Below are 26560 nucleotides of genomic sequence, written 5' to 3'. Positions count from 1 at the left end.
ACGATTAATAAAAGCATATATTCGTGTTAAATAAAAGTATTTAATGCATAAGATTATTCATTTAATAAAGATTCAAAACTTAAACTCCAATTCATCTCTAGTATTACATCGAAGTCCGTCATGCTAACTACTATTAGGTCTACGCTTAACGTTCGTTCGACCACTGTTACTTGACCATCTTTCACTCTATCATTAGCTACTTCGTTGGGATGCTTCCAAATAATACATGCAATAAAGGTTCTAATTTGAACCCAACTTGTTTAACAAATGGAACAAATACGAAAGAATGCGTAAAACCTGAATCAAATATAGTGAAAGCTAAATAACACACATAGATGACCAACATAATACATAAGCATTGAATTAATGTAAAATTTATGAATTTACTGTTTTCTTTTACTATAATACAATACATCATAAAATTTGAATTGAGCTATAATCCGAACAACAATATAAAGGAAGAGCATCAATGGATCATATCAAGTTCTCAAGAACAATCCTTTTGAAGCAAATATAAGTACTTAACAAGTGTGTTCATGGCTAAATCAAGCATTAAGAACAACTACAAATGAAAAGCAAATCAAGAACATTAAAAGCAAGCAACTACAAAATGGTATAGATGATAAATCATATTAATCTAATCCCTTCTTTATTGGTCAGCTACTCATAATAATACAAATGAAGAAATCACTCACTCGAAAAGGAACAAACAATATAAAAATATGAATACTGAGACTGCCTCTCTACAAGTAATATAGTTTACAATCCCCACTACAGGTGGAAAAATTGGACACTTCTAATCTTTCTGCGACTTAACTTTCTTGGTATACCACCAACCAAATAATCCCACCATCATAATCATCCTTAATCCAACACCAGTGTTTAATGTTTTGAAAACATACCTTGTGTTAAAGACGAGAAGTCGTACTCTTTTCCTGACTGCGACTGCAATGGAGTCGCTGATGGTATCGACGCAGACGATTGAGTTTTATTTTTCGCTGTGGGGGTCACGCCATTAACTGGCACCGAAGAAACTTGGCCGAGGCTGTAAAGGCTGCAAGAAAAGAACGAATTGATGGATGAGTTTCAAATGTTGGTTGTTTCCAGAATCATCATCATTATGCTTTGATAGAACAAAGCCCTGAAAATGGAAATAAGCACAAGCTCTCGATTTGAAAACTTTGAAGTCTTTCAGAACTTGGAATTTCGTTGGTATCATAAAAAGGTATATAATTGCCTACCTAGATGTTGGATATGGAACAGAACTCCCAACTGGATTTGCCAGCCCCCTGTTCATCATCTAACTCGCAAAATATCGATAAGAACAATTAGAAACTACGTGGATGATTCTCAATTAAGTTAGCTTCAAATGAACATCATAAGAACAGTTCCAACTACCTGCACTGTAGTTTGCGGCCCACCCTGGGCACCTATTTGCATCATCATTCCCGGAATCGGGTAGGCAACATTTGGCCAACTTTGAGGAGGAACATTGGTGCCATTGGGGACAGAGGTTTGAGTATTGCTAAATTTTGTGTCCCCAGCAGCTGATTTAGCTGCAGCAGCCATGAGAAGTGATTGTTGTTGAGCTAGCATGGCAAGTTGCTGTTGATGCATAGCAAATGGAGAGACCATATTGGACTGCATGTATTCAAATCAAAATATCAAATACAACTGTCAGTAGAAGAAGAAGAACTCCTCTTTAATCAAGTAGCTATTTTACATATAAATTTCGTACAACTAAATAGCTTAATTCAGTCAAAATTAAAATAAAGAATAAAAATAGTTCTTATAAGTAAATACCACAAGAGATGCACAAAACAAATAATTCCACCTCAAAAGTTTAAAATAGAGAAGTAGCAAACTTTACTGAAAAGAACAGTATCGAATCTTATAAGTGATAATGAAATGTTTACCTTTTCGAAAAGACTCATTATATCATTTTTGACATCTTTCGAAGGTTTTTCGGGAACTAAAGCAGGTGAAACTAAAGTTGTATCTTTGAAAAGATCCTCAATTCCAGAAGAGGGTTGGGTAATGGCTTCAGCTGGCTTAGCTGGACCAGGTTTCTCTGCTGATGATGCTTCTTCAGCAGCTGTAACATTGAACATATATCTAAATAATTTCTGAAATATTTAAAAATGCACGCGCAAGGAAAAGTTAAAAACATACACTGGAAGCCAGCCCATGCACTATCATCTGTAGAAGCTGCAGCTGGACCATCAGCGGAAGGGCTATCAAAGGATAACATGTTGAAGAGGTCAGTAGCATAATCAACTTTTGGAGGAGAGACAGCCAGGGCATCATTTGTAGTCTGTTTCATTGCTTCGGCTTGCTGTACAACTGGTTCAGGTTTTGGATCTTGGCGTGGTATGGGGGCTGGAGCAACCTATACAAATATAGATAACAAATGTATTAGAAAAATCTTACCACATTTAGTTGCAAGGTTTAGATTTTAAAAAAGGTCGAAAGAAAAGATGAACATAATAACCCTGAATTGACCGGAGGCAACGCCACAATTACCCCGGTTTGGTCCTACGACCAAATAAAATCAAAATGACTCATTCGTGAAAACACTACTAATTACATTATTGATGGCTTACAAAGAATAGCACACACAAATTCTCTTTAATTTTGAATGAATAACCGTTGAAATAAGCACAAGTAAACAACTATAAGTTCATTGAGTAGTAAAGAAGTAATATTATGAAATGAACTTCTAGCTACATAACTAATTTACAATTCACAGTTTCCGCGTACTTTTTCTCTTCCACAACATGTCCTAAATCAAAAGTAATTTTCACATGATGAAATTCGTTATAGAACTCTTAGCAGAAACATCCAATTTTTAAGTAAGGAAGTTAATAAACAGGAAAGAAAAGCCAACATACTTGTTCAGGTCCTCTGGGAGGAACCGGAAGAGCAACTCTCGAGGCAGGTATACTCTCCTTCACAATACGAGATCGAACTCTCTTCCTTTCCTCGAACAAATTTTCAGAATGACCTGAATACCCTGACCCACTTCTTTCTGCAGGCCTCTGCCCTTGCAAAGAAGGCTTTTCCTCCTGTACTCGAGAAGGTGACTTTGGTTTTCCATCCTTAGCAACCCATCTCTTGTCTTCATATCTGTAAAATTTGCATAAAGCAGAGTACTTTTAAACCTCACGATACTGATAAACATTACTGATGCAGTATAGTTGTATTGTAAGAGAATGTTAATGGGTAAATATAACTTTAAACTCCAAACGAACATCTATTAGAAGGCAGGCAAACTCCAAACATACTTTGCACGAATAAAATTCTCAATCCCAACTCTGTCATAATTTGGTGGTAGCTCCGCCTCCCAATAACTGTTTGCTATCTCATTCCCCATTGCTACAAAAACACAATCTTGGTAAGAAAAGAAATCAATATTGACCGAAAAAGATAAACTATAGGTTGGAAAGCATACACTGAATAAAAGTAACCTGCTCTGGAAGCCAAGTATCCAAGGTAGCAGACCGTACCTGAAAAAAGAACCATCAAACCATAAGACTAATTGCCAACATGCTAGCGATATAAGAAGTTAAAAGATTTATCATTAGAAGATGAAAGTATTTAAGACATATATTGAACCCTAAAATACTAAGTCAAATTGAATTTCTTGAGGCGAAGTTACTCAAAGGATGGAAGCAACAATTGAACCAATTACCACGGTCATAAGGAATAAGGGCCAGTCAAGATAAAAGATGAATACGCAAGCGATATTTTTAAAGTATGATCATGGAAATGGTCAAGACGAAGAGATAGGCATGCATATCTTCGCTATACCGACTAATACATCCCATGCATAATTCCAATGACGTCAGTATTTCCAAGGAAACGAAGAATTCTTTTTCTTCAGCTATTTATAAATAAAAACACTACCTTTGATATGTGAACACCAAGACTTCTGTGGATCCCAGAACATTGCATACATATAAAAATGCCTAAATTAACACTAGCCCATCGTGGTCCCCTGCAAAAACAGAAATCAATTATCATGCATTTATTTGAAATAGCATTGGGCTAGTTATGGTGTAAAATAGGACTTGCTTCAGTACTACAACTGATATGAATCCAATTATCAACAACGATGAGAACAATAAAGAATTGAGAAAACATACTTAGCTTTGCAATCAGCACACTCCCTATTTTCCGGCAGCTTAAGAAGCCCTTCTAATATCTGCACATAATAAGAGCATAAAAGGTAAGAATCTCATCAAACAACCAGTTTATTGACAATGTAACGAAAGGAGCAACCATTAACTAGAAAAAAGGTGTGTTGAACAGAAACTTTTGAAGTCTAACTCGATAAATCTGTATTCCCGTATATAACTCAACTACATTATCAATCACAAGTACACGTAAAAATGGTTGTGAAGCAACCTATGATTGGAGGTAAAAGGAACACAAGTGCTCTAACTCGGCCACTCGGGTATATAGGCAATCAACTAATTTTGTTCCATCCCATGGTTATGAAGCAACCTATGACGCATTGAGATTCGGGGTAAGTTCTAAGAAAATGGTTGTGAATGAAGTTCGTAACAAATGTGAGACCCCGGTATCATGTACTACTAAAACACCAAGCAACTGGAATTCTGTAAAATCCAAATTACTCGAGCGGACACTTCATTCCAAGAACACTAATTTAATTAAAAGATTTGTCACTTCTCAAATATATTTGACTAACAGGTTCAATTCCTTCCTCCTACCCAGGGCCGTGGTACAAAAGAAATAATTTGCCGAATAAGAAATATGATTATTGTATGTAACTACAACACTCGAATTATAATTAGAACAATTACGCTTAAGAAATTGATATAGACACGATCAATCAAAATCATAAAATGAGGTTACTCGAACTCATACGCAATCGACGTTATAGTTTGAATCAGATGCGTCAAGAAACAAAAAACTGAAATCCACCGGCCAGAATTCAACCAAATCCTCAGAAGGCAGCAAAAAGACCGCAAGAAGACAAAACTAAAACAACAAATTGCTAATCCAAACGTCGGATAAAATGCAATTGATCCACATACGGAGATCAAACCAACCGCATCCCAAATCCATAACCATTTCGTTCGATAACATACAAAAGAAAAAAGAAAAAAGAAAAAAGAAAAAAATCCAAATCTACACCTAATAACAGCGAATTCAATCACAATAAACAAATAAAAAGAACTCGTCTCTGTTAAACTGATCAACAACCAAGGAAAAGAAGCGGATGACTGGGAAGAAACACCGACAAATTGAATCCTGCAAAGATTCATGATCCGAAGAAGAAAACGTGAGAGGATGGAAAAGGGAAAGGGGAAGGAGTACCTTTCTGTGCCTGGCGTTGAGCTCCTTGGTAACGTTGGCCTTCTCATTCATGATGAAACGGGGAGGGGGCGGAGTAGAGAGGAGGAGGAGGAGGAGGAGGAGGAGGAGGAAGAAGCAGCCGGACACGGAGGTCAGATTGGTCTTTCAACGCACTTTTCTCTCTCCTCTCTCTCTCTCTCTCTCTAGAGTGATTTTTTTAATTGTTTTTTTTTTTCTCTCTCTAGCCCTTCGTCTCGTCTTCTGATTATTTTGAGACCGAAAAGACAGAGGAAGAAGGAAAATAAGGGAATTTTTATTTTCTTTTTCATTCAATTTAAAATTATTATATATATATATATCACAATAATTACGTCATAACTCTTTTACTAATTATGTAAGACTTTGAGAAAAAAAAAATAGTTTTATTTAGATAATTTAAAATAGAATCATGCAAAATATCTGTAAATTGATATAATTATTATTATATATATATATATATATATATATATTTTGTCTAAATAGCTTCCCGTTTAAATTCTACTTTTCTTCTTCCAAGTAATTATTTGAATGCTGGTTAAGATAGGGGAGCGTTCGAGAGCTATGAGATTACAGAGGAAGTTTATCTCCAAGTATCTGTTTTATGTTGAGGACTTGTGTCCTTTAAAATATTGTTTCTCGAACCCTGATCCCTGTCTTGTCATAAAACTTGAACCAATTCTTGATTTGTATTTGTATTTTTTTGTAGATTCAGTATGATATAAATTCAACTACTGACCCTTTGCATGTACTCGAAGGATCGATTACGAGAAGCAAGGTTAAGAAGCTTCAAGAGGCCTATACATTGCATCTTCAAAACAAGGATTTTTTAAACCAAAAATCTTTATAGCATTAATATCAAATCAATAAAAGAATTGAGTGACTGACATTAGAAAGTGAATAGAAGATTTTTGACTTTGGTAGTTGAACTACGAACTGAGACAATTTATGTCCTGTCTTATTTTCTTCGATTTGTATTTAATACTTTTATTGGTAGTTGCAGTTTGTAGTTGGCAGATGAACTTCATTATGTTTCGGTTATCTTTTCGACCTATTTAAAGACATGTAATATTCACGTTTGAGCAGCAATCGTTGAATACAAACAAAACCTTCGTATTTTCTTGATACATTTTTTGTGTTATTCTTTTTCAAACCTTGCTTTAGGTATGATGTTTAAACCGATTCATTGAATTAGTTTTGATCAAGCTAATTCTGGAGTGAGTCATGTTAGAATCTAAGAGTGACAATCATAGATTCCAAGTTCGATTCTAGAAAGTTAGCTTTCTTTGTGAACGTTTATAGGGATTCTAGAAAGACCTCTAACTTTGCAAAATCTAGCATTGTAGGCACTTATCACAGTAGAATGTTACCGTCCTTAATTTCAATTAAAATTTTACTTAATTTTCTAACGAGAGATTAACTTGATAAAACACTAGAACCTACTTTTTCCAAGTTTAAATCCAAAATTAACCAAACACTAATTAATTTCACATAATTAAAACAAATTGTTTTTACTTATAAATAGAAATAATTATTTAAACTATGTATTATTTATGCCAATTCAAAATTTATTATTATTATTATTATATTTTGCTAATAAACACTAAACTAATATTTTAACCTCCACTATAAATTAATAAAAGTTGACGTAAATAAACTAATAAATAAATAATTAAACAATCTAAAAAAAAAAAAGAAATAATTACGATAATGGAAAATTGACGTAAGCACCACTAGTTGACATTAACAGAGTGGGATATCGAACAAGAGCCATGTGGTGTCCACGTGGCATCCACCTTAGCTCAAATATTCTCCTTAAAATATGTTTATATATTTTAATTTTGTAATTAAAAAATTAAATTATAAATTTAGTTTTTATATTGAATTTTAAAAAAGTTTAATGAATTATTAATATATTCGAGAAAAAATTAAAAATAAACTGATTTATTAAATATAAAATTAAAAAAAAAATTATTAGACACTAATTAAAAATATTTATTACAACTATAATATATAATTATATTAAGAATGTTATTATTAATATTAGTATTACCGGCTCACCGAATAAACCCTGGAACGATGAAACGATGTCGTTTCAATGGCAAGCAACGGCATACGTGTAGAGCTTCTGCAATAGCGATCCTAGAGGATCTGTGCTGCTGCTGGGGGTGCTGAAGTTTGGGCAACGACGAAGCCGGTGAGTTCGTAAGATTTTGTTTTTGTTTCTGATTTTCTTTAGGTTAAAGTTTTAGGATTATGGAGAATTTTCTGTTTGGTTGCCGAGAAAGAGATCGGGTGGACTTAGTGAATATTGATTCTGAGCCTGTAATAGTTCATTTTGATTTGGAATCGTTTTCTCTCTGTTGCGGATTTTTAGACCTAACGGTGGAGGAATCTGGAGTCGTTTGTGTCTTGAAACCTTCTTTATCATGATTCTCAGGCTATAGGACAGATTTCTTAGTGAATGAACAAGAAATGGAATTGGCTGCATTTAGGGTTTTCTGCTTCATGTAGTTATGGCGATTCTGTAATTTGGTTTTTCTGTTCGTGTGACGGTTTAGTTCTTGACTTAAAATTTTCACTAAATATCCGATTGGAGAATGGTTTGGGAATGGAATTTGAGTGAGGGAATGAAGTTGAGAAACCTCCTGTGATTCAATATCGACGATGATTATCGATCCATTTGTATTTGTTAGTTTCCTAAACATTTAGTTGAATCGTTGCATTGTTTAAAGTACAAGAACTTAATCGTTACGAAAGCTTAAGGGCTAAAAATGAGTTTCAGCTTCTTAATTAGCAGTAGCTGTTGTACTTGGTCATGGTTTTCATTATAGATTAATTGAGATCCCACGTCAATGGGAGAGGGGAATGAGTGCCAGTGAGGACGCTGGGTCCTGAAGAGGGTGGATTGTGAGATCACACGTCGGTTGGAGAGGGGAACAAAACATTCTTTATAAGAGTGTGAAAACCTCTCCTTAGCAGACGTGTTTTAAAAATCTTGAGGGAAATATCGAAAGGGAAAGCCCAAAGAGGACAATATCGGCTAGCGGTGGGCTTGGGCTTGGGCTTGGGCTTGGGCTGTTATAGATTAAGTGCTTGATTTTCTGAGATTGGATACTTCCTTTTCTGAGATTGGATAGTATTATGACTTCGAGTCCCAGTTGGGAGTTTGTTTTCTTCTGGTGATTTGAGGGAGATGAACCCTAATCCAATGCAGCATTTGTTAGTTATACATACACACATTCTTTGTATACCATGATGTTTATATTTGTATATCAATTTCGATGACCATATGTAGATTATCTGGTCCATCGACCGATCATGGAAGGTAAAGTCAGTGTCTTGCCTAAAAACGACGGGAAACAAATGGGACATCAAGAGGCAAAGGTGGTTGTTCAGGAAGAAATGAAACGAGTTCAACAGCTTCCTTCTAACAGCACCTATGCTACTCATCGGATGCGGGTTTTAAACAAAATTCTGCAGCTTTTATCAATTCAGGTATCATGGAACTGCAGCAATCATAAAATCAGTTCATGTTAATAATTTTGTTGGTTATAAAACTATATTTGCACTCTATTACCCTGCATTCGCAGTCTAAATTAGTATCTGTTATAGCCATCTTGTTCGCATATCTGTTGTTGTGTTTCGAAAGGGACGTTTTGAAAGGATTGCGAAGGAAATTGATATTTTAAACAACGTTGCATATCTGTTGTGTTTCGAAAGGGACATTTTGAAATCGCAAAGGAAATTGATATTTTCAACAAGATGTCGTTGCCTAATGCTTAATGGTTTGATTGCTTACTTTAGAGTTTGTTTATTTGTTCGTTCATATTGATGTCTTTAGGTTTCACATTCATTTTAAAGCTTGTACTTGTACGAATTCTTTGCAGTGGTATTATCTAATAGTAATAATTTGCAGCTTTCCTAATTAGAAGAACATCTATTCATCTTTAGTCTACCTTTCAATGATTCTATTGATTTCCAATAATTAAACTTTTACTCTCTGTTTTCCTATTTTCTTATTGGTAATTTCAGATAGATTTTTCTTCATACAAGGCTTCAAGTTCTATTTCACAATTTTCTTTCGGTCCATTTAGTCTAGAATAACATCGTGAAAAAGATCTTAGTTTCGTTCCAAAAGAGCATATACTCGATAATTTTAACACGTGCTGTTCTACAGTCGAGTCATAAACTTTCTCATGGTTGCAGAAATTTCTTGGAAGTTAGAAGTAATGTGAAATTCATGATTTGAACTCGGAATTTGATATCTTTTCTGTTTGTTATCTCGTTTTCGTTTGTCAGAGAACTGCATCACAGGAAGAAGAACTGGAGTTGCTGTTTGCTGGGCTGTCTCTGTGATCAGTACTAGCTCGTGAATGGTGGGTACAAGTTAAGCTATAGAAGTAAAATTACAGAAGGTAGGGTTGCTAGGCTTTCTCGTTGGTTGCCCGGTGTGGTATATGATTCTGTATCAATATCCTTAAATGTTTTAAGTTGCAAAACGAACTTTCAGTGTGATTATCCTATATTCTTGGTTTCTTTCACTTTCATCTCCTACCGGGATCAAATTTATATGCATTCTTTTAATTATGTGCACGGTGTAATATTGGGAGGCCTCGACGATTGAACGTTAGGTGTTTTGACTGTCAAAATCTTCCATGATTTACTTAGAGTATTAACGTTCGTGTTTAGGCCTCCCTTGCTCGTTTATCAGTACTTTAGGTGGATGGATATCATCAATGGTTAATCGGTGATACTAGTAGTAAGCTCCATTATAAGGTAGATGTACCAATTATAACGGCCTAAGTTCACCACTAGCCGATATTGTCTTCTTTGGGCTTTTCCTTTTAGACTTTCCTTTAAGGTTTTGAAAACGCGTCTGTTAGGTAGAGGTTTACACACCCTTATAAAAAAACGTTTCATTCTCCTCATCAATCGATGTGGGATCTCACAATCTACCCCCTTTTGGGGCCTAGCATTATTGCTGACATTCACTCCCTTCTTCAATCAATGTGGGACCACCCAATTCACACCCCTTCGAGGCCCAGCGTCCTTTGGTACACCGCCTTGTGTCTACCCCTTCAGGTACACTGCCTTGTGTCTACCCCTTCAAAGTTCAGCCTCTTCATTGGTACATTGCTTGGTTTCTGGCCCTGATACCATTTGTAACAGTCCAAGTCCACCACTAGTAAATATCGTCCTCTTTGCGCTTTCCCTTTCGGGCTTCCCATCAAGGTTTTTAAAACGTATCTGTTAAGGAGAGATTTCCACACCTCGTTCTCCCCAACCGATGTGGGATTTCACACCTTCGAATTGTGATATTTAACAAAAGTAATTTCTAAATATTCTAGGTATATTTCGGCATGTCTTATCTTCTTTGGGATTAAACATGAAAGCAAGAAGACTAAGAAAGATTTCCCCAAAACGATGGCAGCATTTTATTATCATTATTTTTTCTGTGTAATCAGATTCTCGTGCTATAAATGTTCTACAAAGAGATACAAAACAGGCTAACAGCAACAACACGAGCAGATTGGTCAGCCACACGACCTGCTAAGGTAGTTTTTATACCGAGAGCTCGACTTCAACAGAGGGTATGGCACAACAATGTCGCCTAACTGGTAATAGCCAAAACAAACTTTCCAAATACAACTCTCAAAAGTTCACATATAATCGATGCTGAAGAGCAGAAAACATTCATAAAAGCTGAGATATATTATTCAGTGCTCATCTGTATTGATGCGTGTTACCAAGGGGGAGCTCACTGTTCCTTCTTCTCCGATTTAGATTTTGCTGCAGATTGATCTCTATACGGGCTAGCACTGTACGCAGACATCTGAACCATGGCAAAGAAAACCATCTCCACGCAAACCAGAGTGTTTTGTATGGCTTCATTTATGTGCTCCACATCGAACCAGGCATGTTCTGCTTTGATTATGCCCACTGCAGCAAGCATCTCAAGAACGATTCCCTGAAAAAGAAAACGATGATTTAAGTTGTTTTAATTGAAAGCGTGAAATATTAGTTTCAATAATAGTTAGCCTTAATGCATACTTGAGCAAATAAGAATTATCCTTGAGGGATTATTGTTTATTGAGACTTACAGAACATTTCAAAAGGTAGCTGCAAACTTATAAGAGTGAAGGTATAATATTGTCATTCATTAATTTAATTACTCGAACTCTACGTCCATATTTAATACTTGCGTTGCCGATTTGATAACGATATCGAAGAAATCAGTTAAGCTACCACAACCAATCATAACAACAACCAGTAACCTACAACTAACTTACAATATCATCACCACTGTACACTGGCAGTACAGCAACATCTTATTTTCAGTTTTGGTAGGATGGAATACAGCTCAACGAGAGTAATGAAATTCCATGCATGTAAAGCACCAAATCAGTTGGGAAATATATATAACCGACAAGTACATTTCTCTATGGCCCAGTCGCAAGTGACTGGTTCTAAATTTTGGGAAAATGACATGTTAACTACAAAGGAATACGATGACATATTCCGATGATTAGGCTAAATGAAAAATCTGAGAAACTCGGAACGAGAAAATTACCTGCCAGAAGCAGAAAAAGACAATCCCTTTGATGCACAAGAACTTCGCAAGAGGGCTATGTGGTTTCAACTCCTTATCAAATACATGATAGAAAACCACCAGGGAATACAGAGCCAGTGACACAGAGACATTTAATATGATAGTAAATGTCCAGCTGAGCCAGTTTGGATATACATCAATTAGTTCAAGAGAGATCATCAAGATGGAACATACAGGACGAATCACCACAAATTGATAGGTCCAGATCTTGAGAAGCTTCAATGTGTGATGATTTAATCGAGCACTGTGAGGCTGCAATTGATAAGGAGTCGACATTCACAGTTACTCTTTGGTCATCCAATAAAACCCAAAGAAATAAAGTGACTGGTTTAGTTTTACTAAGCTGTGAACTTGCGCTGTAAGTTGGGCAAGAAGTATTTAAGAAATCGAATTAATCATATTCCAAAAAACCACGAAATTGAGTAACAAAATACTCAGGAAATGTATATGTATGTATGAACGATTTCAGAGTGTCAACTTTGACCATGGATGGATATTCATAGAGCTACTGGTGTAATAATAGTATAAAGGAAAAAATGAGAGGGCAAAATTGTTCAACATGATATTAGTTTCATTGTTTAAAGGTTTAATCAGTCCGTTTGACCAGCTTATCATCATTGCCATAGATTCTCAAATGTGTTACTGACTTGTATTAGTTTTCTAGAGTTCAACTGATCACAGTCAAATATTCCTTTGTAAGCCGCGGTAATACAGAGGATGCAAGCGTTATCTGGAATGATTGGGCTAAATTCACACAATTTGTTTATAGAAACAACACAGTACGGCTTTTTTCAGGCTCTCTCCTCTCTTCTATTACTTGTTTGAGTTCCCCTCTCTCCCATCCTCTTTTCAAGTCCCACTCTTTTCCCGGTTAAGAACGGCAGACCCTCCACTTTGTGTTCCACTTCCAAAGTCAGTCGTCTTTGCGCAAGTGGCACAATTAGTTCAAATTCTTTCTTCAGGGAATGCTTCGGAATATTCCATTCTTGTAGCAGCCCCCTTCTCAACCCGTATCTTGTTCGTTTTGGAAACACATACCTGATGCTATGGAGGGTCCTACCCCGATTTTGGCAGGTTGTTGGCAGATAGGAAAGGCCAAGATCTGAACTTGGAAAGATCACTGGGTAGAGACTACGAATTAGACAAAGAGAGCTCCTTTACCAGAAAAATTCCTTTTCTTGTTCTTGTGTTGAAATAATAAAATAATTAATAATTCTTGATCCCGTTCGTCAAAGATCCCTATTCTTGATTTCAATTTTTCCGGGTTTGAGAAGATAAAACAAGAAGAATGAAATGTTTCAAGAAGCATAGTAGCACATAAAACCTTAATGCTTCATATTTTTCTAGTAACGACAACAAATCATGATGTATTGAATCTAAATGAACATCAAAGGAATGGCCTGGTATATCCTTTTTAGTACATGAACAGAGAAGAAAAAAAATCTACCTGAAAGAGGGTCATCGGAAAAGAATGGTGGATTTCTCTACCTTTGATCTCATCTGGTACAATGTTTTTGCTTATGGATATATTCAAGTAGCTGTAGAGTAAACTCAAGAACTTAGAAATCACCTACAAGGAAAAACTAGGAAGTTACTATAAGAAATCAATCTTTCATTCGCAGAAGTTCTATAGGATCAAAATCTTACCAAGGCCTCATAACATTCCTTAATTGATTCCAAGAACAAAAAGAAAGTACTGCTTGCCATAAATTCTAACAGACCGATGTAGGAGATACCAGCATACAAGGGAGCCATAAGAATTATAACAACAATGGCCTTCTGCTCTGCTGGTTTTCTCCAGTTAGACAGATGTTGGGAAAGGAGCCATAATGAAAATACTGATGTGAGAACAACAGAGGAAGTAACCGCCAGAAAAATCATATATCCATAATCCATTGTGATTGCTGATATGTACCACTGAGGTTACCCAGAAATGAGATCTGCAGATTGAAATAAAGCTTAATAAGCATCCGAAAGCACAATCGACTCAGTAGTTCTAGAGCAAAGAGTTAAGTTCGAAGTTTCATCCGAGAATTAATTAAAAGCCAACAAATTAAGGGGGGAAAAGCTCAAATAAAAACCTAAATCATTCATAAAATTCATAGGCTCACAGTTGCTTTCCATTTCCTAACCGATCTCTTACCATCGTTGCAACTTGACAATTTAAAACATATGAATTATTCCTTGGTGATATCTTTATTTCCTGGACTTGTAAATTGTAGGTTGTATACATAAACATCATACAACCTACCACATATTAGATGATGATTAAATGAATAGTGGGATTTTTTTTTTTCTTTTGATATCAGATCCTAGCTAAGAACAAATATAAGCTGGTATTCTCATGTCTCTGGACCATCTTCCACATCCTTACTGGGAAAGTACTAAGAAGTGCTAGATTCTCCATATTTCAATCTAATCAGCTAAAAAATGTCTTCTAGGAATCGAAATCTCTACAGTTCCAGCTCGGGTAAATCATTATTCGCAGTTAGAAAACACTCTTAGTAACTAGAAACATACTAATTACATAGCTTCGCTAAACAGCTATGAAACATTTAGAAATACCACATCAGCAGCAACCTGAGTTCAGGCTCGGAAAGTAGAGCTTCTACATAACGAAACTTGCGTAATACGATCAATGCTAATCGCATTTCTCATTATCTCGCCTACTTTTCCGTTCCATTCTCCTATATTTCATCAGAACAAGTACAGAAGAGGAGAAATAAAGCTAGTGTGACACAAATGAGAAGAAGAACGTAATCAAGGTGTTGTAATGATCGCACAAAAGTCAGATCCAAAGCGGTTCTTCGAACTTGGAAAGTGAAGTGAAATGAAGTCAATTACAAAGGCGATTATGATTTCCTTTTCTATTTCCTTATCATTACCACAACAACAACAACAGGCTTCGAGATGCTACATGCTACAACACTGAAAATCTAGCGAAAAAGCGAAAGGAATCTTACCAGATAGGAAATTGAAACCTGAAAGTGTTTGGCTTCTGTTGAAGATTCCGATGCTTGATTCTTAGAAATTCTGGGGAAGTTCGTCGTGATGTAGATTTAATAATTGTAATGATCGAAGTACGATTGATGAATTTTCCACTCGTGAATCTCGTGTATCGAACACGTCGTCCACTCGTCTCTTTGGTAGCTGAAACGACGTCGTAAGTTTCACTGCTTCCATAACTAAGTTTCCGCGTGCACAACATGGGATGTCCTTTTTTTTTTTTTTTTTTTTTTTTTTAAAGATCCAATTAAATTATATTCCGTTTCTTTTCAAATCTTAGCTTAAAATAAGTTATAATTTCTTCTTTTTTAGCATTTATTATTATTATTATATTATATCCGACCGAAGGGATTTGACTTATTCGAATCGAAGGATAGCGGCTCCAAACTCAAAAGGTTCTCTATTGATTTAAACACTGTACCCACTCTGACTTATTATTTGCACCAGAGATCATCAATCGCCCATAGCTAATATCAAACAATCATAGCATAATTTTATTATCAATTTAACTATATGGGTAACAAAAAAAAAAAAAAAAATTGTTAAAATGGTGTAAGCTAAATAATAAATAATACACGGAGTATTTAGGAAGGAAATCCAAAAGAAACTCGAATTTTCGATGCAATTGCCGGAAAATTGAGATAGTTAAATTTCACTAATTCTTCACAAGCGTCTTGCAACAATGGACCAGCGTTCAATTTCATCCGTGAGAGAGTGGGAAATTCCGCTCCCTATCTCCTTATATATTGTGCTAGATTTTGGTGGAGTTGAATGAAAGTGGGTTGGTTTTTCTAGTTCGTTCACATTTTCAACAAGGTTTAGTGTTTCGGTGATTACCAAGATGGCTTGTTTGGGCATGCGGCCACGGACAACATGCCTTGGATGAGCATGATCGTGACACATGGCTAGGTTCCAAGCATGGTGTGGGGTGGGGGAATGATGGTTCCCATCCCTCCTTTGTTGCTATAATTCTACACAGATTTCAAAACCTCCCCTAGAACTAAGCCCCATTGGGTCCAATGTGTTCCACCCTGCACCACAAAGTTAACACTTCATCAGAGGGTTTTCATACTGAACTTTTCTATCAAACAAACAAACATTCGGTTCATTCACAAATTCAGTCCCAAAGGTTACTTAGTCTTGGTTAATCAAACTATTGCCTAATAAGTTTGCTACATTAAGCCAAATAAATCCCCATTAGTCCCAGTCGGTATGTCATATCATTGTTAAGGATTGTTGGGAGGGAGTCCCATTTCAGCTAATTAAAGGAAAGATCATGAGCTTATAAGTAAGGAATACGTCTTCATTGGTATGAGGCCTTTAAGGAAACAAAAAACAAGGCCACGAGAGCTTATCAATTTGACTACCTAAGAAGATTGATGATATGCTCTTAGAAACGCTATCCGAAACTTGCGTAAGGGCAGAGTCTAAGATTTTATGGGATTATATAGGAAAACAAGAAAACGTTGGAGTTTTGAGAATGATCAAAGCTTGGGTGACTCTTTTGTTTAAGCTATTAGACACTTTTTAAAGTTAAAAGAACCGGTAATTTTACGAGAGTATTCCACAAAAATAGCACAAACCTGGCAAAAGACTGCAAATGGCTCTCTCAGAGGTCCATCACAAGAAAGTTCACTAGTGCTTCCATCAATGAAAGTTCCATCAGCAAAGATCACCTGTAGTTATGTTATTCGACATCAAAGCTTATACAGTCAATTTTTCTCATAATTGTTGCAAAACGAAGGATGTTTGAATCACATTCTCATGTTAGTTCTACTCAGCAGTCAATCATCTTCAACAATTTGAAATGAAAGCATTAAGATTTGATCAATGTAAAGAAGTTGCGACTCTACCTCTGATGCATATCCAGGAGTTATTCCCGGAACTGGTTTCGTATACGAAGCGACAGGAGAGCTTCTCTGTACGGCCTCACAGAACGCAAGCAAAAGTTCGCGACTTCCAAGTTGTACTGCCTGAATGGAATATATGAATTCGTAAGACGTAATACCTTCAATACATATATAGAGAAAGCGAAACGCAACAGACCTGTACGGTGTCGTGGCGAGGAACACGTGGTAGTGGCTGGACTTTGTAGCCTTTTGATGCCATGACTTCAGCTATTAGGATCATTCCCTGATCTCAGAAAAGAAAGAAATTTGCTGAGAATTGTAGGGAGGGAGTTCTAAATTGGCTACAAATAAGGAATACATCTCTATTGACATGAGGCGTTTTGGGGAAGCCCAAAGCAAAGCCACGAGAGCTTATGTTTAAAGTAGACAATATCATACCATTGTGGAGAGTTGTGATTCCTAACAAAATTTGTCTTCATACCAAAAGACAACTCGAACTAGGAGGAAAGAATCAAATTACCTTAACTGCCTCACCAACCATTTGAGGTGAAAGAAACAATCCTTGAAAAAATGTCCTCATGATATCGCCAGGGGTCGAACCCGAGTCCACGCCCAACCCGGGTGCAGATAAACGAGCTGCAGCCGCTTTCACCCATTTGTCTCGACCAGCAACGTATCCGCCACAAGGTGCAAGCGTTCCACCAGGATTTTTTATCAAACTTCCTGCAATTAAGTCCGCGCCCTTCCAACCATTACTGATAGAAATGCTATTCTTCAGCAGGAAAAAGGAGCCTGAGATCACTTACCACAGTTGGAGGTTCAATGGTTTCCACAAATTCTCCATAACAGTTATCCACCATCACCAAGCAATCAGGGTTTTGCATCTGAAAATCTCAGCAAATGTATTTTATTTAAAGGATTAAATGTTTTAAGTATACAAAGAAAACGTGAAGGGTATTAATATTATTTCTCCAAGCTCACTTGGATGATGGCATTGTTGTTTTTGCTGACCATGCAGAGCATATGAACTAGTGGTCATAAGTCATACTACGTCATGCGTCGATAGTTTCATTCTAGTGTACGTACTGACATTAGCAGAGAGCCAGAGAAATTAAAAACAAAAAGAAAACCCAGCGAGATGAAGAAGTAGAGAAATTGGAGGGTTAGTGACAGACTAGACTTCAGAGTGCACAGAGGAAAAGAAGGGAAAGAAAAGAGGAAGATAGGAGATGCAAGATTTACGATCTCAATAATTATTAGTCAATAATAGGCAAGATAGCTGTGTTATTTTACATTCAACCCGATAAGTAGGGATCTGAAGTAAATCAAGCAAATATTTCGTAAGATCCCATATTGGTTGGAGAGGAGAACGAAACATTGTTTATAAGAGTGTGGAAACCTCTCCTTAACATACGCGTTTTAAAACCTTGAGGGGAAGTCCGGAAGGGAAAGTCCAAAGAAGACAATATCTGCTAGCAATGGGCTTGGGCTGTTACAAATGGTATTAGAGCCAGACATTGGACGGTGTTGTGTCAATGAGGAGGCTGGGCCCTCAAGGGGGTGGATTGTGAGATCCCACATCGGTTGGAGAGGAGAACGAAGCATTGCTTATAAGGGTGTAGTTGGAGAAGAGAACGAAGCATTGCTTATAAGGGTGAGGTGGAGAGGAGGACGAAGCATTGCTTATTAAGGTGTGGAAACCTCACTCTACCATACGCGTTTTAAAACCTCTAGAAGGGAAAGCTCAAATAGGACAATATCTACTAGTAGTGGACTTGGGCTGTTACAAATTGTATCAGAGCCAGACACTGGGCGGTGTGTCAACGAAGACGCTGGACCCTCAAGGGGGGTGGATTGTGAGATCCTACGTCCGTTTTAAAACCTTGAGGGAAAACTTGAAAGGAAAAGCCTAAAGAAGACAATATCTGCTAACAGTGGGTTTAGACTTTTACGTATTTAGGGGAAGGGTGAAGGGTGGACTTTATCTTGAATGATGAACACTGAAGCGCACAAAACCGAGAAATTGGCTACAAAAATGACCATCCTATCAATCTTCGTTACGACATTCAATCAAAAGAATTACCTTGATCAGTCTTATTGCTTTTCCTATCTCGTCAACACTTAAACTTCGCCGCCAAGAATAACCACATGACCTTTGTATGAGCGCACATTTTGTTTGAGGTTTCAAAGAACTTGCAAGTTTTTCCCAGTCAAGTCCACCGTCCTCAGCAAGCTGAAGAAGAAAACCAAAAAATCAATATGAGAAAGCTCAAAAATCTTGCAACATATTGCTTTATTTGTACGGGTACTAGTTGCTCACTGGAACTTCTCGATACTCTACCCCAAAATCCTTCAAGGAACCCAATCCCTGAGAATCTCTTTTTCCAATGACCTCCTCTAGTGTGTCATATGGAGCACCAGCTACCGCCAAAAGCTGATGGTTAAATTAGTTAAAAACATTTATAAAACCCGTGAGAATAGTGTTTATAAGCTTAATTTGCAAAAACAATACACGGAAACTAAATGGTAATCAAACGAGACATTAAGGTGTACTCACCTCGTCCCCTGGCCTCAAAAGCGCAAACAAGGCACACGTAATAGCATGAGTACCTGAGAAAAACTGATGATAGAGACATCATAAATACCTAACTAGGGAATTAGTTCTATACGTATATAATATAAAATCAATAATTGCTTGAAACCTGTGATCGGACTATTGCAGATTCTGCTCCAACTATCTCAGCAAAAGCATTGTCAAGTGCCTCACGTCCTCCAGCTTCATCATGACCATAGCCAGTGGATCCTCCAAAATGCTGATAGTAAAATTTCAAGAAACGCCACTCATCAATATATTGTCTTCTTTGGGCTTTTTCTTTTGAGTTTTCCCTCAAAGTTTTTAAAATGCGTATGCCAGAGAGAGGTTTCCACACCCTTATAAAGAATGCTTTGTTCCCCTCTCCAACCAACGTGGGATCTCGCAATCCACCCCACCTTCGGTGTCCAGCGTCCTCTCTGGCACTCGTCCCTTCTCCAATTGATGTGGGACGCCCCAATCCTCCCCCTCCTTCAGAGCCCAGCGTCCTTTCTGGCATACCGCCTCGTGTCTACCCCCCTTCGAGGCTTAGCCTCTTTGTTGGCACATCGCCCGATGTCTAACTCTGATGCCATTTGTAACAACCCAAGCCCACTACTAGCAGATATTGTCTTCTTTGGGCTTCCCCTCAAGGTTTTTAAAACACATCTAGCGCTAGGGAGAGGTTTCCACACCTATATAAAGAATGTTTTGTTCCCCTCTCCAACCGATGTGGCATCTCCCAATGCATGTTTTCACAAGATGGATGAGATCAACTCTATCGAAAATAAAGCACCAACAATACCAAATAGATTATTTAATCGTTTAACATTGTGAAACATTGCTTTGCAAGAATTTATCCACTTATGCATAAGATTGATTTACTAACATGAGATCCTAACCGAGCATTCTGAAAGGCTTTGAGAACTTTAGCAGAATTACGTGCCACCAAATTATCCACTGCCCTGAATTCATACTGCAAGGAGTCTACCGCCTTAACAACCTGCTGATCAAGACCTTCATAACTTAGCACATACAATATAAATTGCACCAGATACGATCCATAATGTATAGAAAGATCTATAACCTACCAACAAGAATTGCAAGAAGGAAGAAGAGTTTTATCAGTCACATAATAAACTATCTCCAAACATGAGAATAAATCTTAAGCTGATAAATTCAGTTCTATTACTTAAGCTGATAGGTTAGGTATTTGAGAGATTCAGGTTCCACTCGATTAGGCAAAACCCGATTACTAAGAAATCAAAATGCACTCCGCCGGTTAAAATAAAAGACGGAGAAATCACATTTCTAAGCATCTTAGAGTGTGCAAAGAGAGAGAAGTTTTCTTGTTACCTCCGGAGCAAATGGAGTGTCGGAAGTGTAATGTTTCCGATCGAGCGACACCGGTAAAGAAGTGGCGGAGCGAAGGGTAGCTGCCGGAAATGAAGGTCTGAAATTAGGCGACGGATAAGAAAATACAGAGCAGGATAAGCCCCACATCTTCCTCGAGAAACTGAAAGTGGCGCGCTGCGGCGGCTTGAAGACTAAAAAAAATAGTCCACCACTGTCATTTTATAGGATTTTTTTGTTTTTTTTTGTTTTTTTTTTTTTTTTTTTTTTTTTTTGAAGAATACTAAAATTCAGATTCTATAGTACGAAAGTTTATTTAAATTATTACAATCGTAGAGTGAGAGATCGAACCATCAACTTTTGAGATGATAATATGCATTTAAATATTTCTTTATCTCAAAGAGAACGATAGGTCAAAAACGAAATTTTATTACATAGGTTTGTAAAGGTTAGAGGTGTTTGTATCTATGCCCAAGTTAGTGCCTTTATCTACGACATAAGAGTTGGATTAGGTATGATGCTGGTTTATACTTGTGTTTCAGAATGACATGTGATGACAACGAGGAGTGGGAGATCTCACGTTAGTTGGAGAGGGGAACGAAGCATTCTTATAAGGGTTTGGAAACTTCTCCCTAGCATACACGTTTTAAAAACCTTGAGGGCAAGCTTAAAGAGGATAATATTTATTAGCGTTGGGCTTGGATTGTTATAAATAGTATCAAAGCCAGACACTAGACGGTGTGCTAGCAAGGACGTTGAGCCTCGAAGGGGAGTGGACACCGGGCGATGTGTTAGCGAAGACGCTGGACCCCAAAGGGAGATGGATTGTGAGATCCCACATCGGTTAGAGAGGGGATCGAAATACTCTTTATAAGGGTGTGGAAACCTCTCTCTAACATACGCATTTTTAAAACATTGAGAGAAAACCCGAAAAAAAGCCTAAAGAGAACAATACCGGCTAGCGATGGATTTGGACTGGTACAGTCAAAGTACCAGGGTTGCACATCCGGTGATTGATCCAGATGTCTCCTACGCCACTTCGGAATCAGGAGATGTTCTTAGACTTTTTTTTTAACATCTTTAGCCCCAAAGTATAAACTGATAACTATAAGACACCAAAGCAATGCAAGAAAGAGTTCTGTAGGTTATAATTTTCCAGGAAAAAATATTGAGTGTATATTACAGATACAAAATGTGTAGTAAAACCATGGATGCCTAAGAGTACAACCTTTCCATTTGGAGTGTAAAATGAGTTGACATAAAGTTGTATTGAACTACAAGAACTACAGGGAAGAATTGTAACTACTATGGTTTCCTACCCGACACCAAATCGATGTCTTACAGTCAATGATTTACTCGAAAGGTTTACACATGATCATCTGATGATGTTATTACTGTCAGTTTGCTTCAGGCTTCCAACAATCCTTACGAGGCTAAAAAAATGGCAGTTTTCCAAATCGTGAAACAATGAAATAAACAATTGATCATCCCTTGGGCTATATAGTTCAACTCGTCATCTGGGAATGGACAGGCATGCCCATTTGTGGGCACCCTTTTCATGCAATGCACCCACATGTTCTGGGTACTTCCATTTCCAAAACAAGGTTGGTTCTTATATCAGCAGCAGAAGAGTATGTATTAGATTTGTGGCTGTGATCGTATCTGTAGTTCGGGTTGTTGGGGTTGCAACTGCAGTTGTGATTGAGGCTGGAGTTGCTGTTGGGGTTGGGGTTGGGGTTGGGGTTGGGGTTGGGGTTGGGGTTGGAGCTGGGGCTGGGCTTGCAATTGTGGTTCTGCCTGGGGCCAGGGCTGGGGCTGCGGTTGCAGTCGTGGTTCGTGCTGGGGCTGCAGTTGCAGTCGTGGTTCGGGCTGGGGCTGCAGTTGCAGTTGTGGTTGTGGCTGGGATTGGGGTGGCAGTTGTGGTTGTGGTTGTGGTTGGGATTGGGGTGGCAGTTGTGGTTGCATTTGCGGTTGGGGTTGGGGTCCAGCAGACAGCCGATTCCTACCCCGGCCTCTTCGAGCACCGACAATACGAGAAATCAACGAGTTACCAATATTAGCCAAGGCACTCGGTCCCATCAGCTTTAAGCCAAACTCTTTCACTAGATAAGGAAGTCTACTTTCATCCTCTTCAATCGCGAGTAGCAGCTCGCGTGCCTGTTCACGGGATACAATTGTGTAAAGCTGCAGCAGCTGTTGTTGTGAGGGATCTTCACAATCCTCTGCCAGTCCTTCAATGCTAGAACTTTCTCCCTTGTCCCTGAATGTGATTTTCATGATCCCCATTGATTTTTCACCATCTAACGATGAACCGAAAATAAATGACAGATTTCCAACTTCAATGTCGGGATTCCTGAAAAGATCCACCAGAATATCGTGTCTGAGATTTCTTGTCATGTACTTCCTTGAATGGTTTGATCGTCCCCAAGTTGCTTGGTAAATACACGAAGCTTCTCGTAGCCCGCTCAAGAAGGCACCATGCATGGTGGCTGGATATTGCTTAGTTGTGGCCTCACCGGCGAAAAATAATCTGTTCCACACTCTCTCTGCAAGAATATCATAATCGCTGCCAGTGGACCCAACTCGAACGTGAGAGTACGAGCCATAGGAAAATGGATCGTTGCCCCATCTCGTGCATATCGTCTGTATTGGATTCGGCACGTCAACCCCTTTCGAGCTAAATATGCCTTTACGTAGAGAGGTAACAAGGTTAAACGAGAAGTCTTACTGAAATATTCATACGGTAATTCACAACCAAAACCGGAGAGATCATACCTCTGAGAATTCCAAGAACCCTGTGGAGCAACACAGTTGGATCTGTGCATTCAAACGCTTCAGCAGCTTCTCCAGCAACAAGAGCTATAAGAACTGCACCTCCAGAAACAGTATGATACCCATAAAACAAAAAGAACTCCCCCCGCTGATGGCAATGCTCTCGAAGACATCCAAATGTATCAAGGTCTTCCCCCCAGAAAACATGAGGAAACACCATTGCAACTTTATTCAATAATCCAAAACCCAATCTCTCAATCGCCGCCACCTTCCTTTTAGGTAACTCCGGTTCAAATCTGATAAGCTTTCGCTTCAAAATCCCAAGCGGAACCGTGCACAGGACCATATCAGCTTGAAACACTTGATCACCAGCTACTACTTCTACTCCGTCACTTCCATATTTAATGGTGTCAACAACCTGCCCGTAAAATATCGGAACTCCTTCACATAATGCTTTTATCAATCTCCAATTACCTCCTGCTAGAAAGCAATGGTCGCCGCCCATTTCATAAGGATCATCTTGATCCCAATGCACAGCAGACAAATTCGAAAGACATCCTGCATTTGCGTATTCCAAGTTTGCTAGATGCCAATCGAGAAGTTGTCGCTCATCCTTGCTCTGAGCCACAGCATACAATTGCCTGAGTTTTTCTAGAACGGTTCCAAGAGAAATGTTATTAGCCAATCCGCCCATAATCTTTCTCAGTTCAGTCACTTTGTCAAGCAATTTATTAAAAATATACTCAATCTTAGCATCAGTATCTTTTTCAATCAGTGTTCCATCAGGTTTATACAATGGACAATTATCTCTAACCTTATGAAGTGGAATGGAAAGTTGTCTAGCTAGAACTCCAAGAGGATTAGCATGGATACCAGTAATGACACTACCACCAAGATCCACAGCAGCAAATTTGCCCTCCAGACCCATCTTTTGTGTATAAACTCGTCCACCAGGTCGATTCCGACCTTCCAAAACAACAACCTTAAAACCAAACGATAATAACTGCCGAGCTGCAGCCAACCCGGCAAGACCTGCACCGATAACAATCACAGATCCTTCAGATGCCTCCTCTACCACTTGAGATGTAAAGGTTGGTGTCACCCCAAAGTTTATATATCCATTGTACAGAAGGAAATCATACGCCTTACTAATTAAATGTTCATACTCACTGCTCACACTCTCTTTAATCTGCCCTTTCGACAGCCACATTCGTACGTTACCCCGCCATCTCGCGATGATATGATTTCTAACAACAATGTAATCGTTCTGCTCTTTCCCACCCAATTTCTTGACCACTCCCGCTTTGATTTCCTCCTCATGAAGCGCATCAATTGGGAATCCAACCGATAATGCTATCATAGCCTCAACTTCAGTTTCCTTCTCCAGATCCTCTGCCGTTTTGCTCTTCTTCTTCGAAACACCCCCTAAATGCTGCTCTATAACCTCGTCCATTAAATCCTCGTCATAATTTCGCGAAGTAGCTTTCTTACGCAAGGAACGTTTCAAAACTAAACCAGGGGTGCTATCCATCATTCAACAATACGTTCCTAAAAAAATTCAATCCGTCTAAGAAAAGAACCCTCGTTTCGATCACTACTCCTTACATATTTGGTCAAATTCTAATCAATCAGCACACAATTATCGAGAAACTCCATGAGAGACCTCAGAATTTGAAAAATAACATTACCGCCTTGCACGAGTATCCCCCAAAACAACGTAAACCACTTCCGCTGGTAGAATTTCTCAAAAATACTTCTCGTAATCGACGTGAAGCTTTGAGATGGACGAAAGAAAATCACAGCCCCAGACGTAAACAATGAAATTAAAAAAGAACAGAAGCAAGAAAACGTATCTCGATTAAGCCAAGCCAATGGGGGAGTCGAAATTCGCCAAATTGAAGACCTAAATCAGAAATGGAATCGACGAACACAATTAGGGCAACTCGCCTGCATGGGTTTAAGGCCAAGGATTAGCGGAGAAGAAAGGAGAAATTAGGGTTTTGGGTAGAAACGAGTTGAAGCAAAAGGAAAAATTTTCGTATTTTGAAAATTGACCTTTTATATACTTTATTTTCTCTTTTCTTTTTTCTTTTTTATTTATTCTCTAATAGTTTATTTGTTTATTTATTGAGCTACAATTAAACTTTTAATAATTCCTTTTAATTGTTTATATATATTTTAAAAATCCTTTACAACTCAATTTTAATTATACATAAATTAAAATAGTCGTTATAGTTCGATATCGTTGATGTCATTTACAACATCATTTACAAAACTGCTCGTTACATATCAAGTTCGAAGGTATAATAATCAAAATAGAGTATTTTAGATTTTGATGACGGGTCGTATACTCACGTATTGACTCAATATGAAGGGGTATGCAGCCACGGACAACACGTCCTAAACAAACATGATCGGGACATCATGCGATCATAAGCAACACACCTTGAACAAGCGTAACCATGACGTAATGTTTGTGTTGTTTTCCCCTGCCAGAGTTTCAAAACAAAGTAGACCGAAAGATAATGCAATTTAGACATCTCGAGAAAACACAAGTGGAAATGGAATAGTTTGCGGAAAATAAATCACAATAACCAAAACCAAGCCATACTGAGCATTAGCTTTGTCAAAAAAGTGTGCTTACCGATTTCGAGACAAATAAACTGAGATCCCACATCAGTTGGAGAGGGAACGAAACATTCCTTATAAGGGTATAGAAATCTCTCTCTAGTAGACGCGTTTTAAAAATCTTGAGGGAAAACCTAAAGAGAACAACATCTACTAGCGGTGGGCTTGGGTGTTACAAATGGTATCAGAGTCAGACACAAGTGATGTCTTAGCAAGGAGGCTGAGCCCCAACAGGGGTGAACACGAGACTCTGAAGGAGAGTGGAGGGTAAGATCTCACATCGGTTGGAGAGGAGAACGAAACATTCTTTATAAGGGTGTGGAAACCTCTCCCTACAGACACGTTTCAAAAACTTTGAGAGAAAGTCGGAAAGAAAAAAGCTAAAGAAGACAATATCTGCGAGCGGTG

General features: G+C 38.0%; 5 protein-coding genes across 7 annotated transcripts; 1 reads left to right on the top strand and 4 right to left on the bottom strand.

Annotated features, from left to right (window-relative positions):
• Positions 1 to 627: 627 nt before the first annotated feature.
• AGD5 (ARF-GAP domain 5) lies at positions 628 to 5605 on the bottom strand. 2 transcript variants are annotated; one of them, XM_023679322.2, is made up of 11 exons: positions 5344 to 5605; positions 4146 to 4204; positions 3907 to 3997; positions 3452 to 3506; positions 3285 to 3375; positions 2892 to 3126; positions 2173 to 2389; positions 1917 to 2095; positions 1399 to 1641; positions 1242 to 1300; positions 628 to 1054 (listed from the first exon to the last, which is right to left on the bottom strand). In XM_023679322.2, exons 1-11 carry the CDS (start codon positions 5392 to 5394, stop codon positions 883 to 885), a joined length of 1452 nt encoding a protein of 483 aa, XP_023535090.2. In that variant the 5' UTR covers positions 5395 to 5605; the 3' UTR covers positions 628 to 882. The 2 variants fall into 2 exon arrangements, with proteins under 2 accessions (XP_023535090.2, XP_023535091.2); XM_023679323.2 differs by lacking the exons at positions 4146 to 4204; positions 5344 to 5605 and having other exon boundaries at positions 3468 to 3506; positions 3907 to 3950.
• A 1812-nt stretch (positions 5606 to 7417) lies between these two features.
• Positions 7418 to 9902, top strand: LOC111796661 (uncharacterized). The gene is made up of 3 exons (XM_023679380.2): positions 7418 to 7555; positions 8657 to 8856; positions 9661 to 9902. The coding sequence occupies exons 2-3, from the start codon at positions 8680 to 8682 to the stop codon at positions 9715 to 9717; spliced, it is 234 nt and encodes a 77-aa protein (XP_023535148.1). The 5' UTR covers positions 7418 to 7555; positions 8657 to 8679; the 3' UTR covers positions 9718 to 9902.
• Positions 9903 to 10772: 870 nt separating this feature from the next.
• Positions 10773 to 15088, bottom strand: LOC111796635 (uncharacterized). 2 transcript variants are annotated; one of them, XM_023679350.2, is made up of 5 exons: positions 14935 to 15088; positions 13619 to 13911; positions 13419 to 13541; positions 11933 to 12223; positions 10773 to 11329 (listed from the first exon to the last, which is right to left on the bottom strand). In XM_023679350.2, exons 2-5 carry the CDS (start codon positions 13865 to 13867, stop codon positions 11120 to 11122), a joined length of 873 nt encoding a protein of 290 aa, XP_023535118.1. In that variant the 5' UTR covers positions 13868 to 13911; positions 14935 to 15088; the 3' UTR covers positions 10773 to 11119. The 2 variants fall into 2 exon arrangements, with proteins under 2 accessions (XP_023535118.1, XP_023535119.1); XM_023679351.2 differs by having other exon boundaries at positions 13619 to 13918; positions 14935 to 15065.
• A 489-nt stretch (positions 15089 to 15577) lies between these two features.
• On the bottom strand, positions 15578 to 20958 carry LOC111796620 (uncharacterized). Its single transcript, XM_023679325.2, has 12 exons — positions 20756 to 20958; positions 20289 to 20402; positions 19530 to 19640; positions 19385 to 19447; positions 19148 to 19261; positions 18911 to 19060; positions 17634 to 17711; positions 17348 to 17569; positions 17024 to 17110; positions 16831 to 16950; positions 16561 to 16653; positions 15578 to 16008 (listed from the first exon to the last, which is right to left on the bottom strand). Exons 1-12 carry the CDS (start codon positions 20900 to 20902, stop codon positions 15949 to 15951), a joined length of 1359 nt encoding a protein of 452 aa, XP_023535093.2. The 5' UTR covers positions 20903 to 20958; the 3' UTR covers positions 15578 to 15948.
• Positions 20959 to 21876: 918 nt separating this feature from the next.
• On the bottom strand, positions 21877 to 25552 carry LDL2 (LSD1-like2). The gene is made up of 2 exons (XM_023679289.2): positions 23528 to 25552; positions 21877 to 23439 (listed from the first exon to the last, which is right to left on the bottom strand). Exons 1-2 carry the CDS (start codon positions 25056 to 25058, stop codon positions 22391 to 22393), a joined length of 2580 nt encoding a protein of 859 aa, XP_023535057.2. The 5' UTR covers positions 25059 to 25552; the 3' UTR covers positions 21877 to 22390.
• Between the last annotated feature and the right edge of the window lie 1008 nt (positions 25553 to 26560).

The sequence above is a fragment of the Cucurbita pepo genome, chromosome 6, assembly GCF_057944985.1.
Source record: "Cucurbita pepo subsp. pepo isolate OVF chromosome 6, ASM5794498v1, whole genome shotgun sequence".
Taxonomy (NCBI): Eukaryota; Viridiplantae; Streptophyta; class Magnoliopsida; order Cucurbitales; family Cucurbitaceae; genus Cucurbita; species Cucurbita pepo.
Note: the sequence above shows the minus strand (reverse complement) of the source record. Positions and strands in the feature narration are given on the sequence as shown.

What these genes read in the sequence shown, in the direction of transcription:
- AGD5 (XM_023679322.2), bottom strand. Translation starts at nt 5,394, where the DNA reads ATGAATGAGAAGGCCAACGTTACCAAGGAGCTCAACGCCAGGCACAGA. An exon ending in TGTGCTGATTGCAAAGCTAA is followed by an intron (nt 3,998 to 4,145) that starts GTATGTTTTCTC and finishes CTGTTTTTGCAG; the next exon opens with GGGACCACGATGGGCTAGTG. An exon ending in GTTCCATATCCAACATCTAG is followed by an intron (nt 1,055 to 1,241) that starts GTAGGCAATTAT and finishes CTTTTCTTGCAG; the next exon opens with CCTTTACAGCCTCGGCCAAG.
- LOC111796661 (XM_023679380.2), top strand. Translation starts at nt 8,680, where the DNA reads ATGGAAGGTAAAGTCAGTGTCTTGCCTAAAAACGACGGGAAACAAATG. An exon ending in TGCAGCTTTTATCAATTCAG is followed by an intron (nt 8,857 to 9,660) that starts GTATCATGGAAC and finishes TTCGTTTGTCAG; the next exon opens with AGAACTGCATCACAGGAAGA.
- LOC111796635 (XM_023679350.2), bottom strand. Translation starts at nt 13,867, where the DNA reads ATGGATTATGGATATATGATTTTTCTGGCGGTTACTTCCTCTGTTGTT. An exon ending in AGGAATGTTATGAGGCCTTG is followed by an intron (nt 13,542 to 13,618) that starts GTAAGATTTTGA and finishes TTTTCCTTGTAG; the next exon opens with GTGATTTCTAAGTTCTTGAG. An exon ending in TCTTTTTCTGCTTCTGGCAG is followed by an intron (nt 11,330 to 11,932) that starts GTAATTTTCTCG and finishes TTTCTTTTTCAG; the next exon opens with GGAATCGTTCTTGAGATGCT.
- LOC111796620 (XM_023679325.2), bottom strand. Translation starts at nt 20,902, where the DNA reads ATGTGGGGCTTATCCTGCTCTGTATTTTCTTATCCGTCGCCTAATTTC. An exon ending in ACACTCCATTTGCTCCGGAG is followed by an intron (nt 20,403 to 20,755) that starts GTAACAAGAAAA and finishes CTTGATCAGCAG; the next exon opens with GTTGTTAAGGCGGTAGACTC. An exon ending in CTGCAATAGTCCGATCACAG is followed by an intron (nt 19,448 to 19,529) that starts GTTTCAAGCAAT and finishes CTCTATCATCAG; the next exon opens with TTTTTCTCAGGTACTCATGC.
- LDL2 (XM_023679289.2), bottom strand. Translation starts at nt 25,058, where the DNA reads ATGATGGATAGCACCCCTGGTTTAGTTTTGAAACGTTCCTTGCGTAAG. An exon ending in GGTTCTTGGAATTCTCAGAG is followed by an intron (nt 23,440 to 23,527) that starts GTATGATCTCTC and finishes CTCTACGTAAAG; the next exon opens with GCATATTTAGCTCGAAAGGG.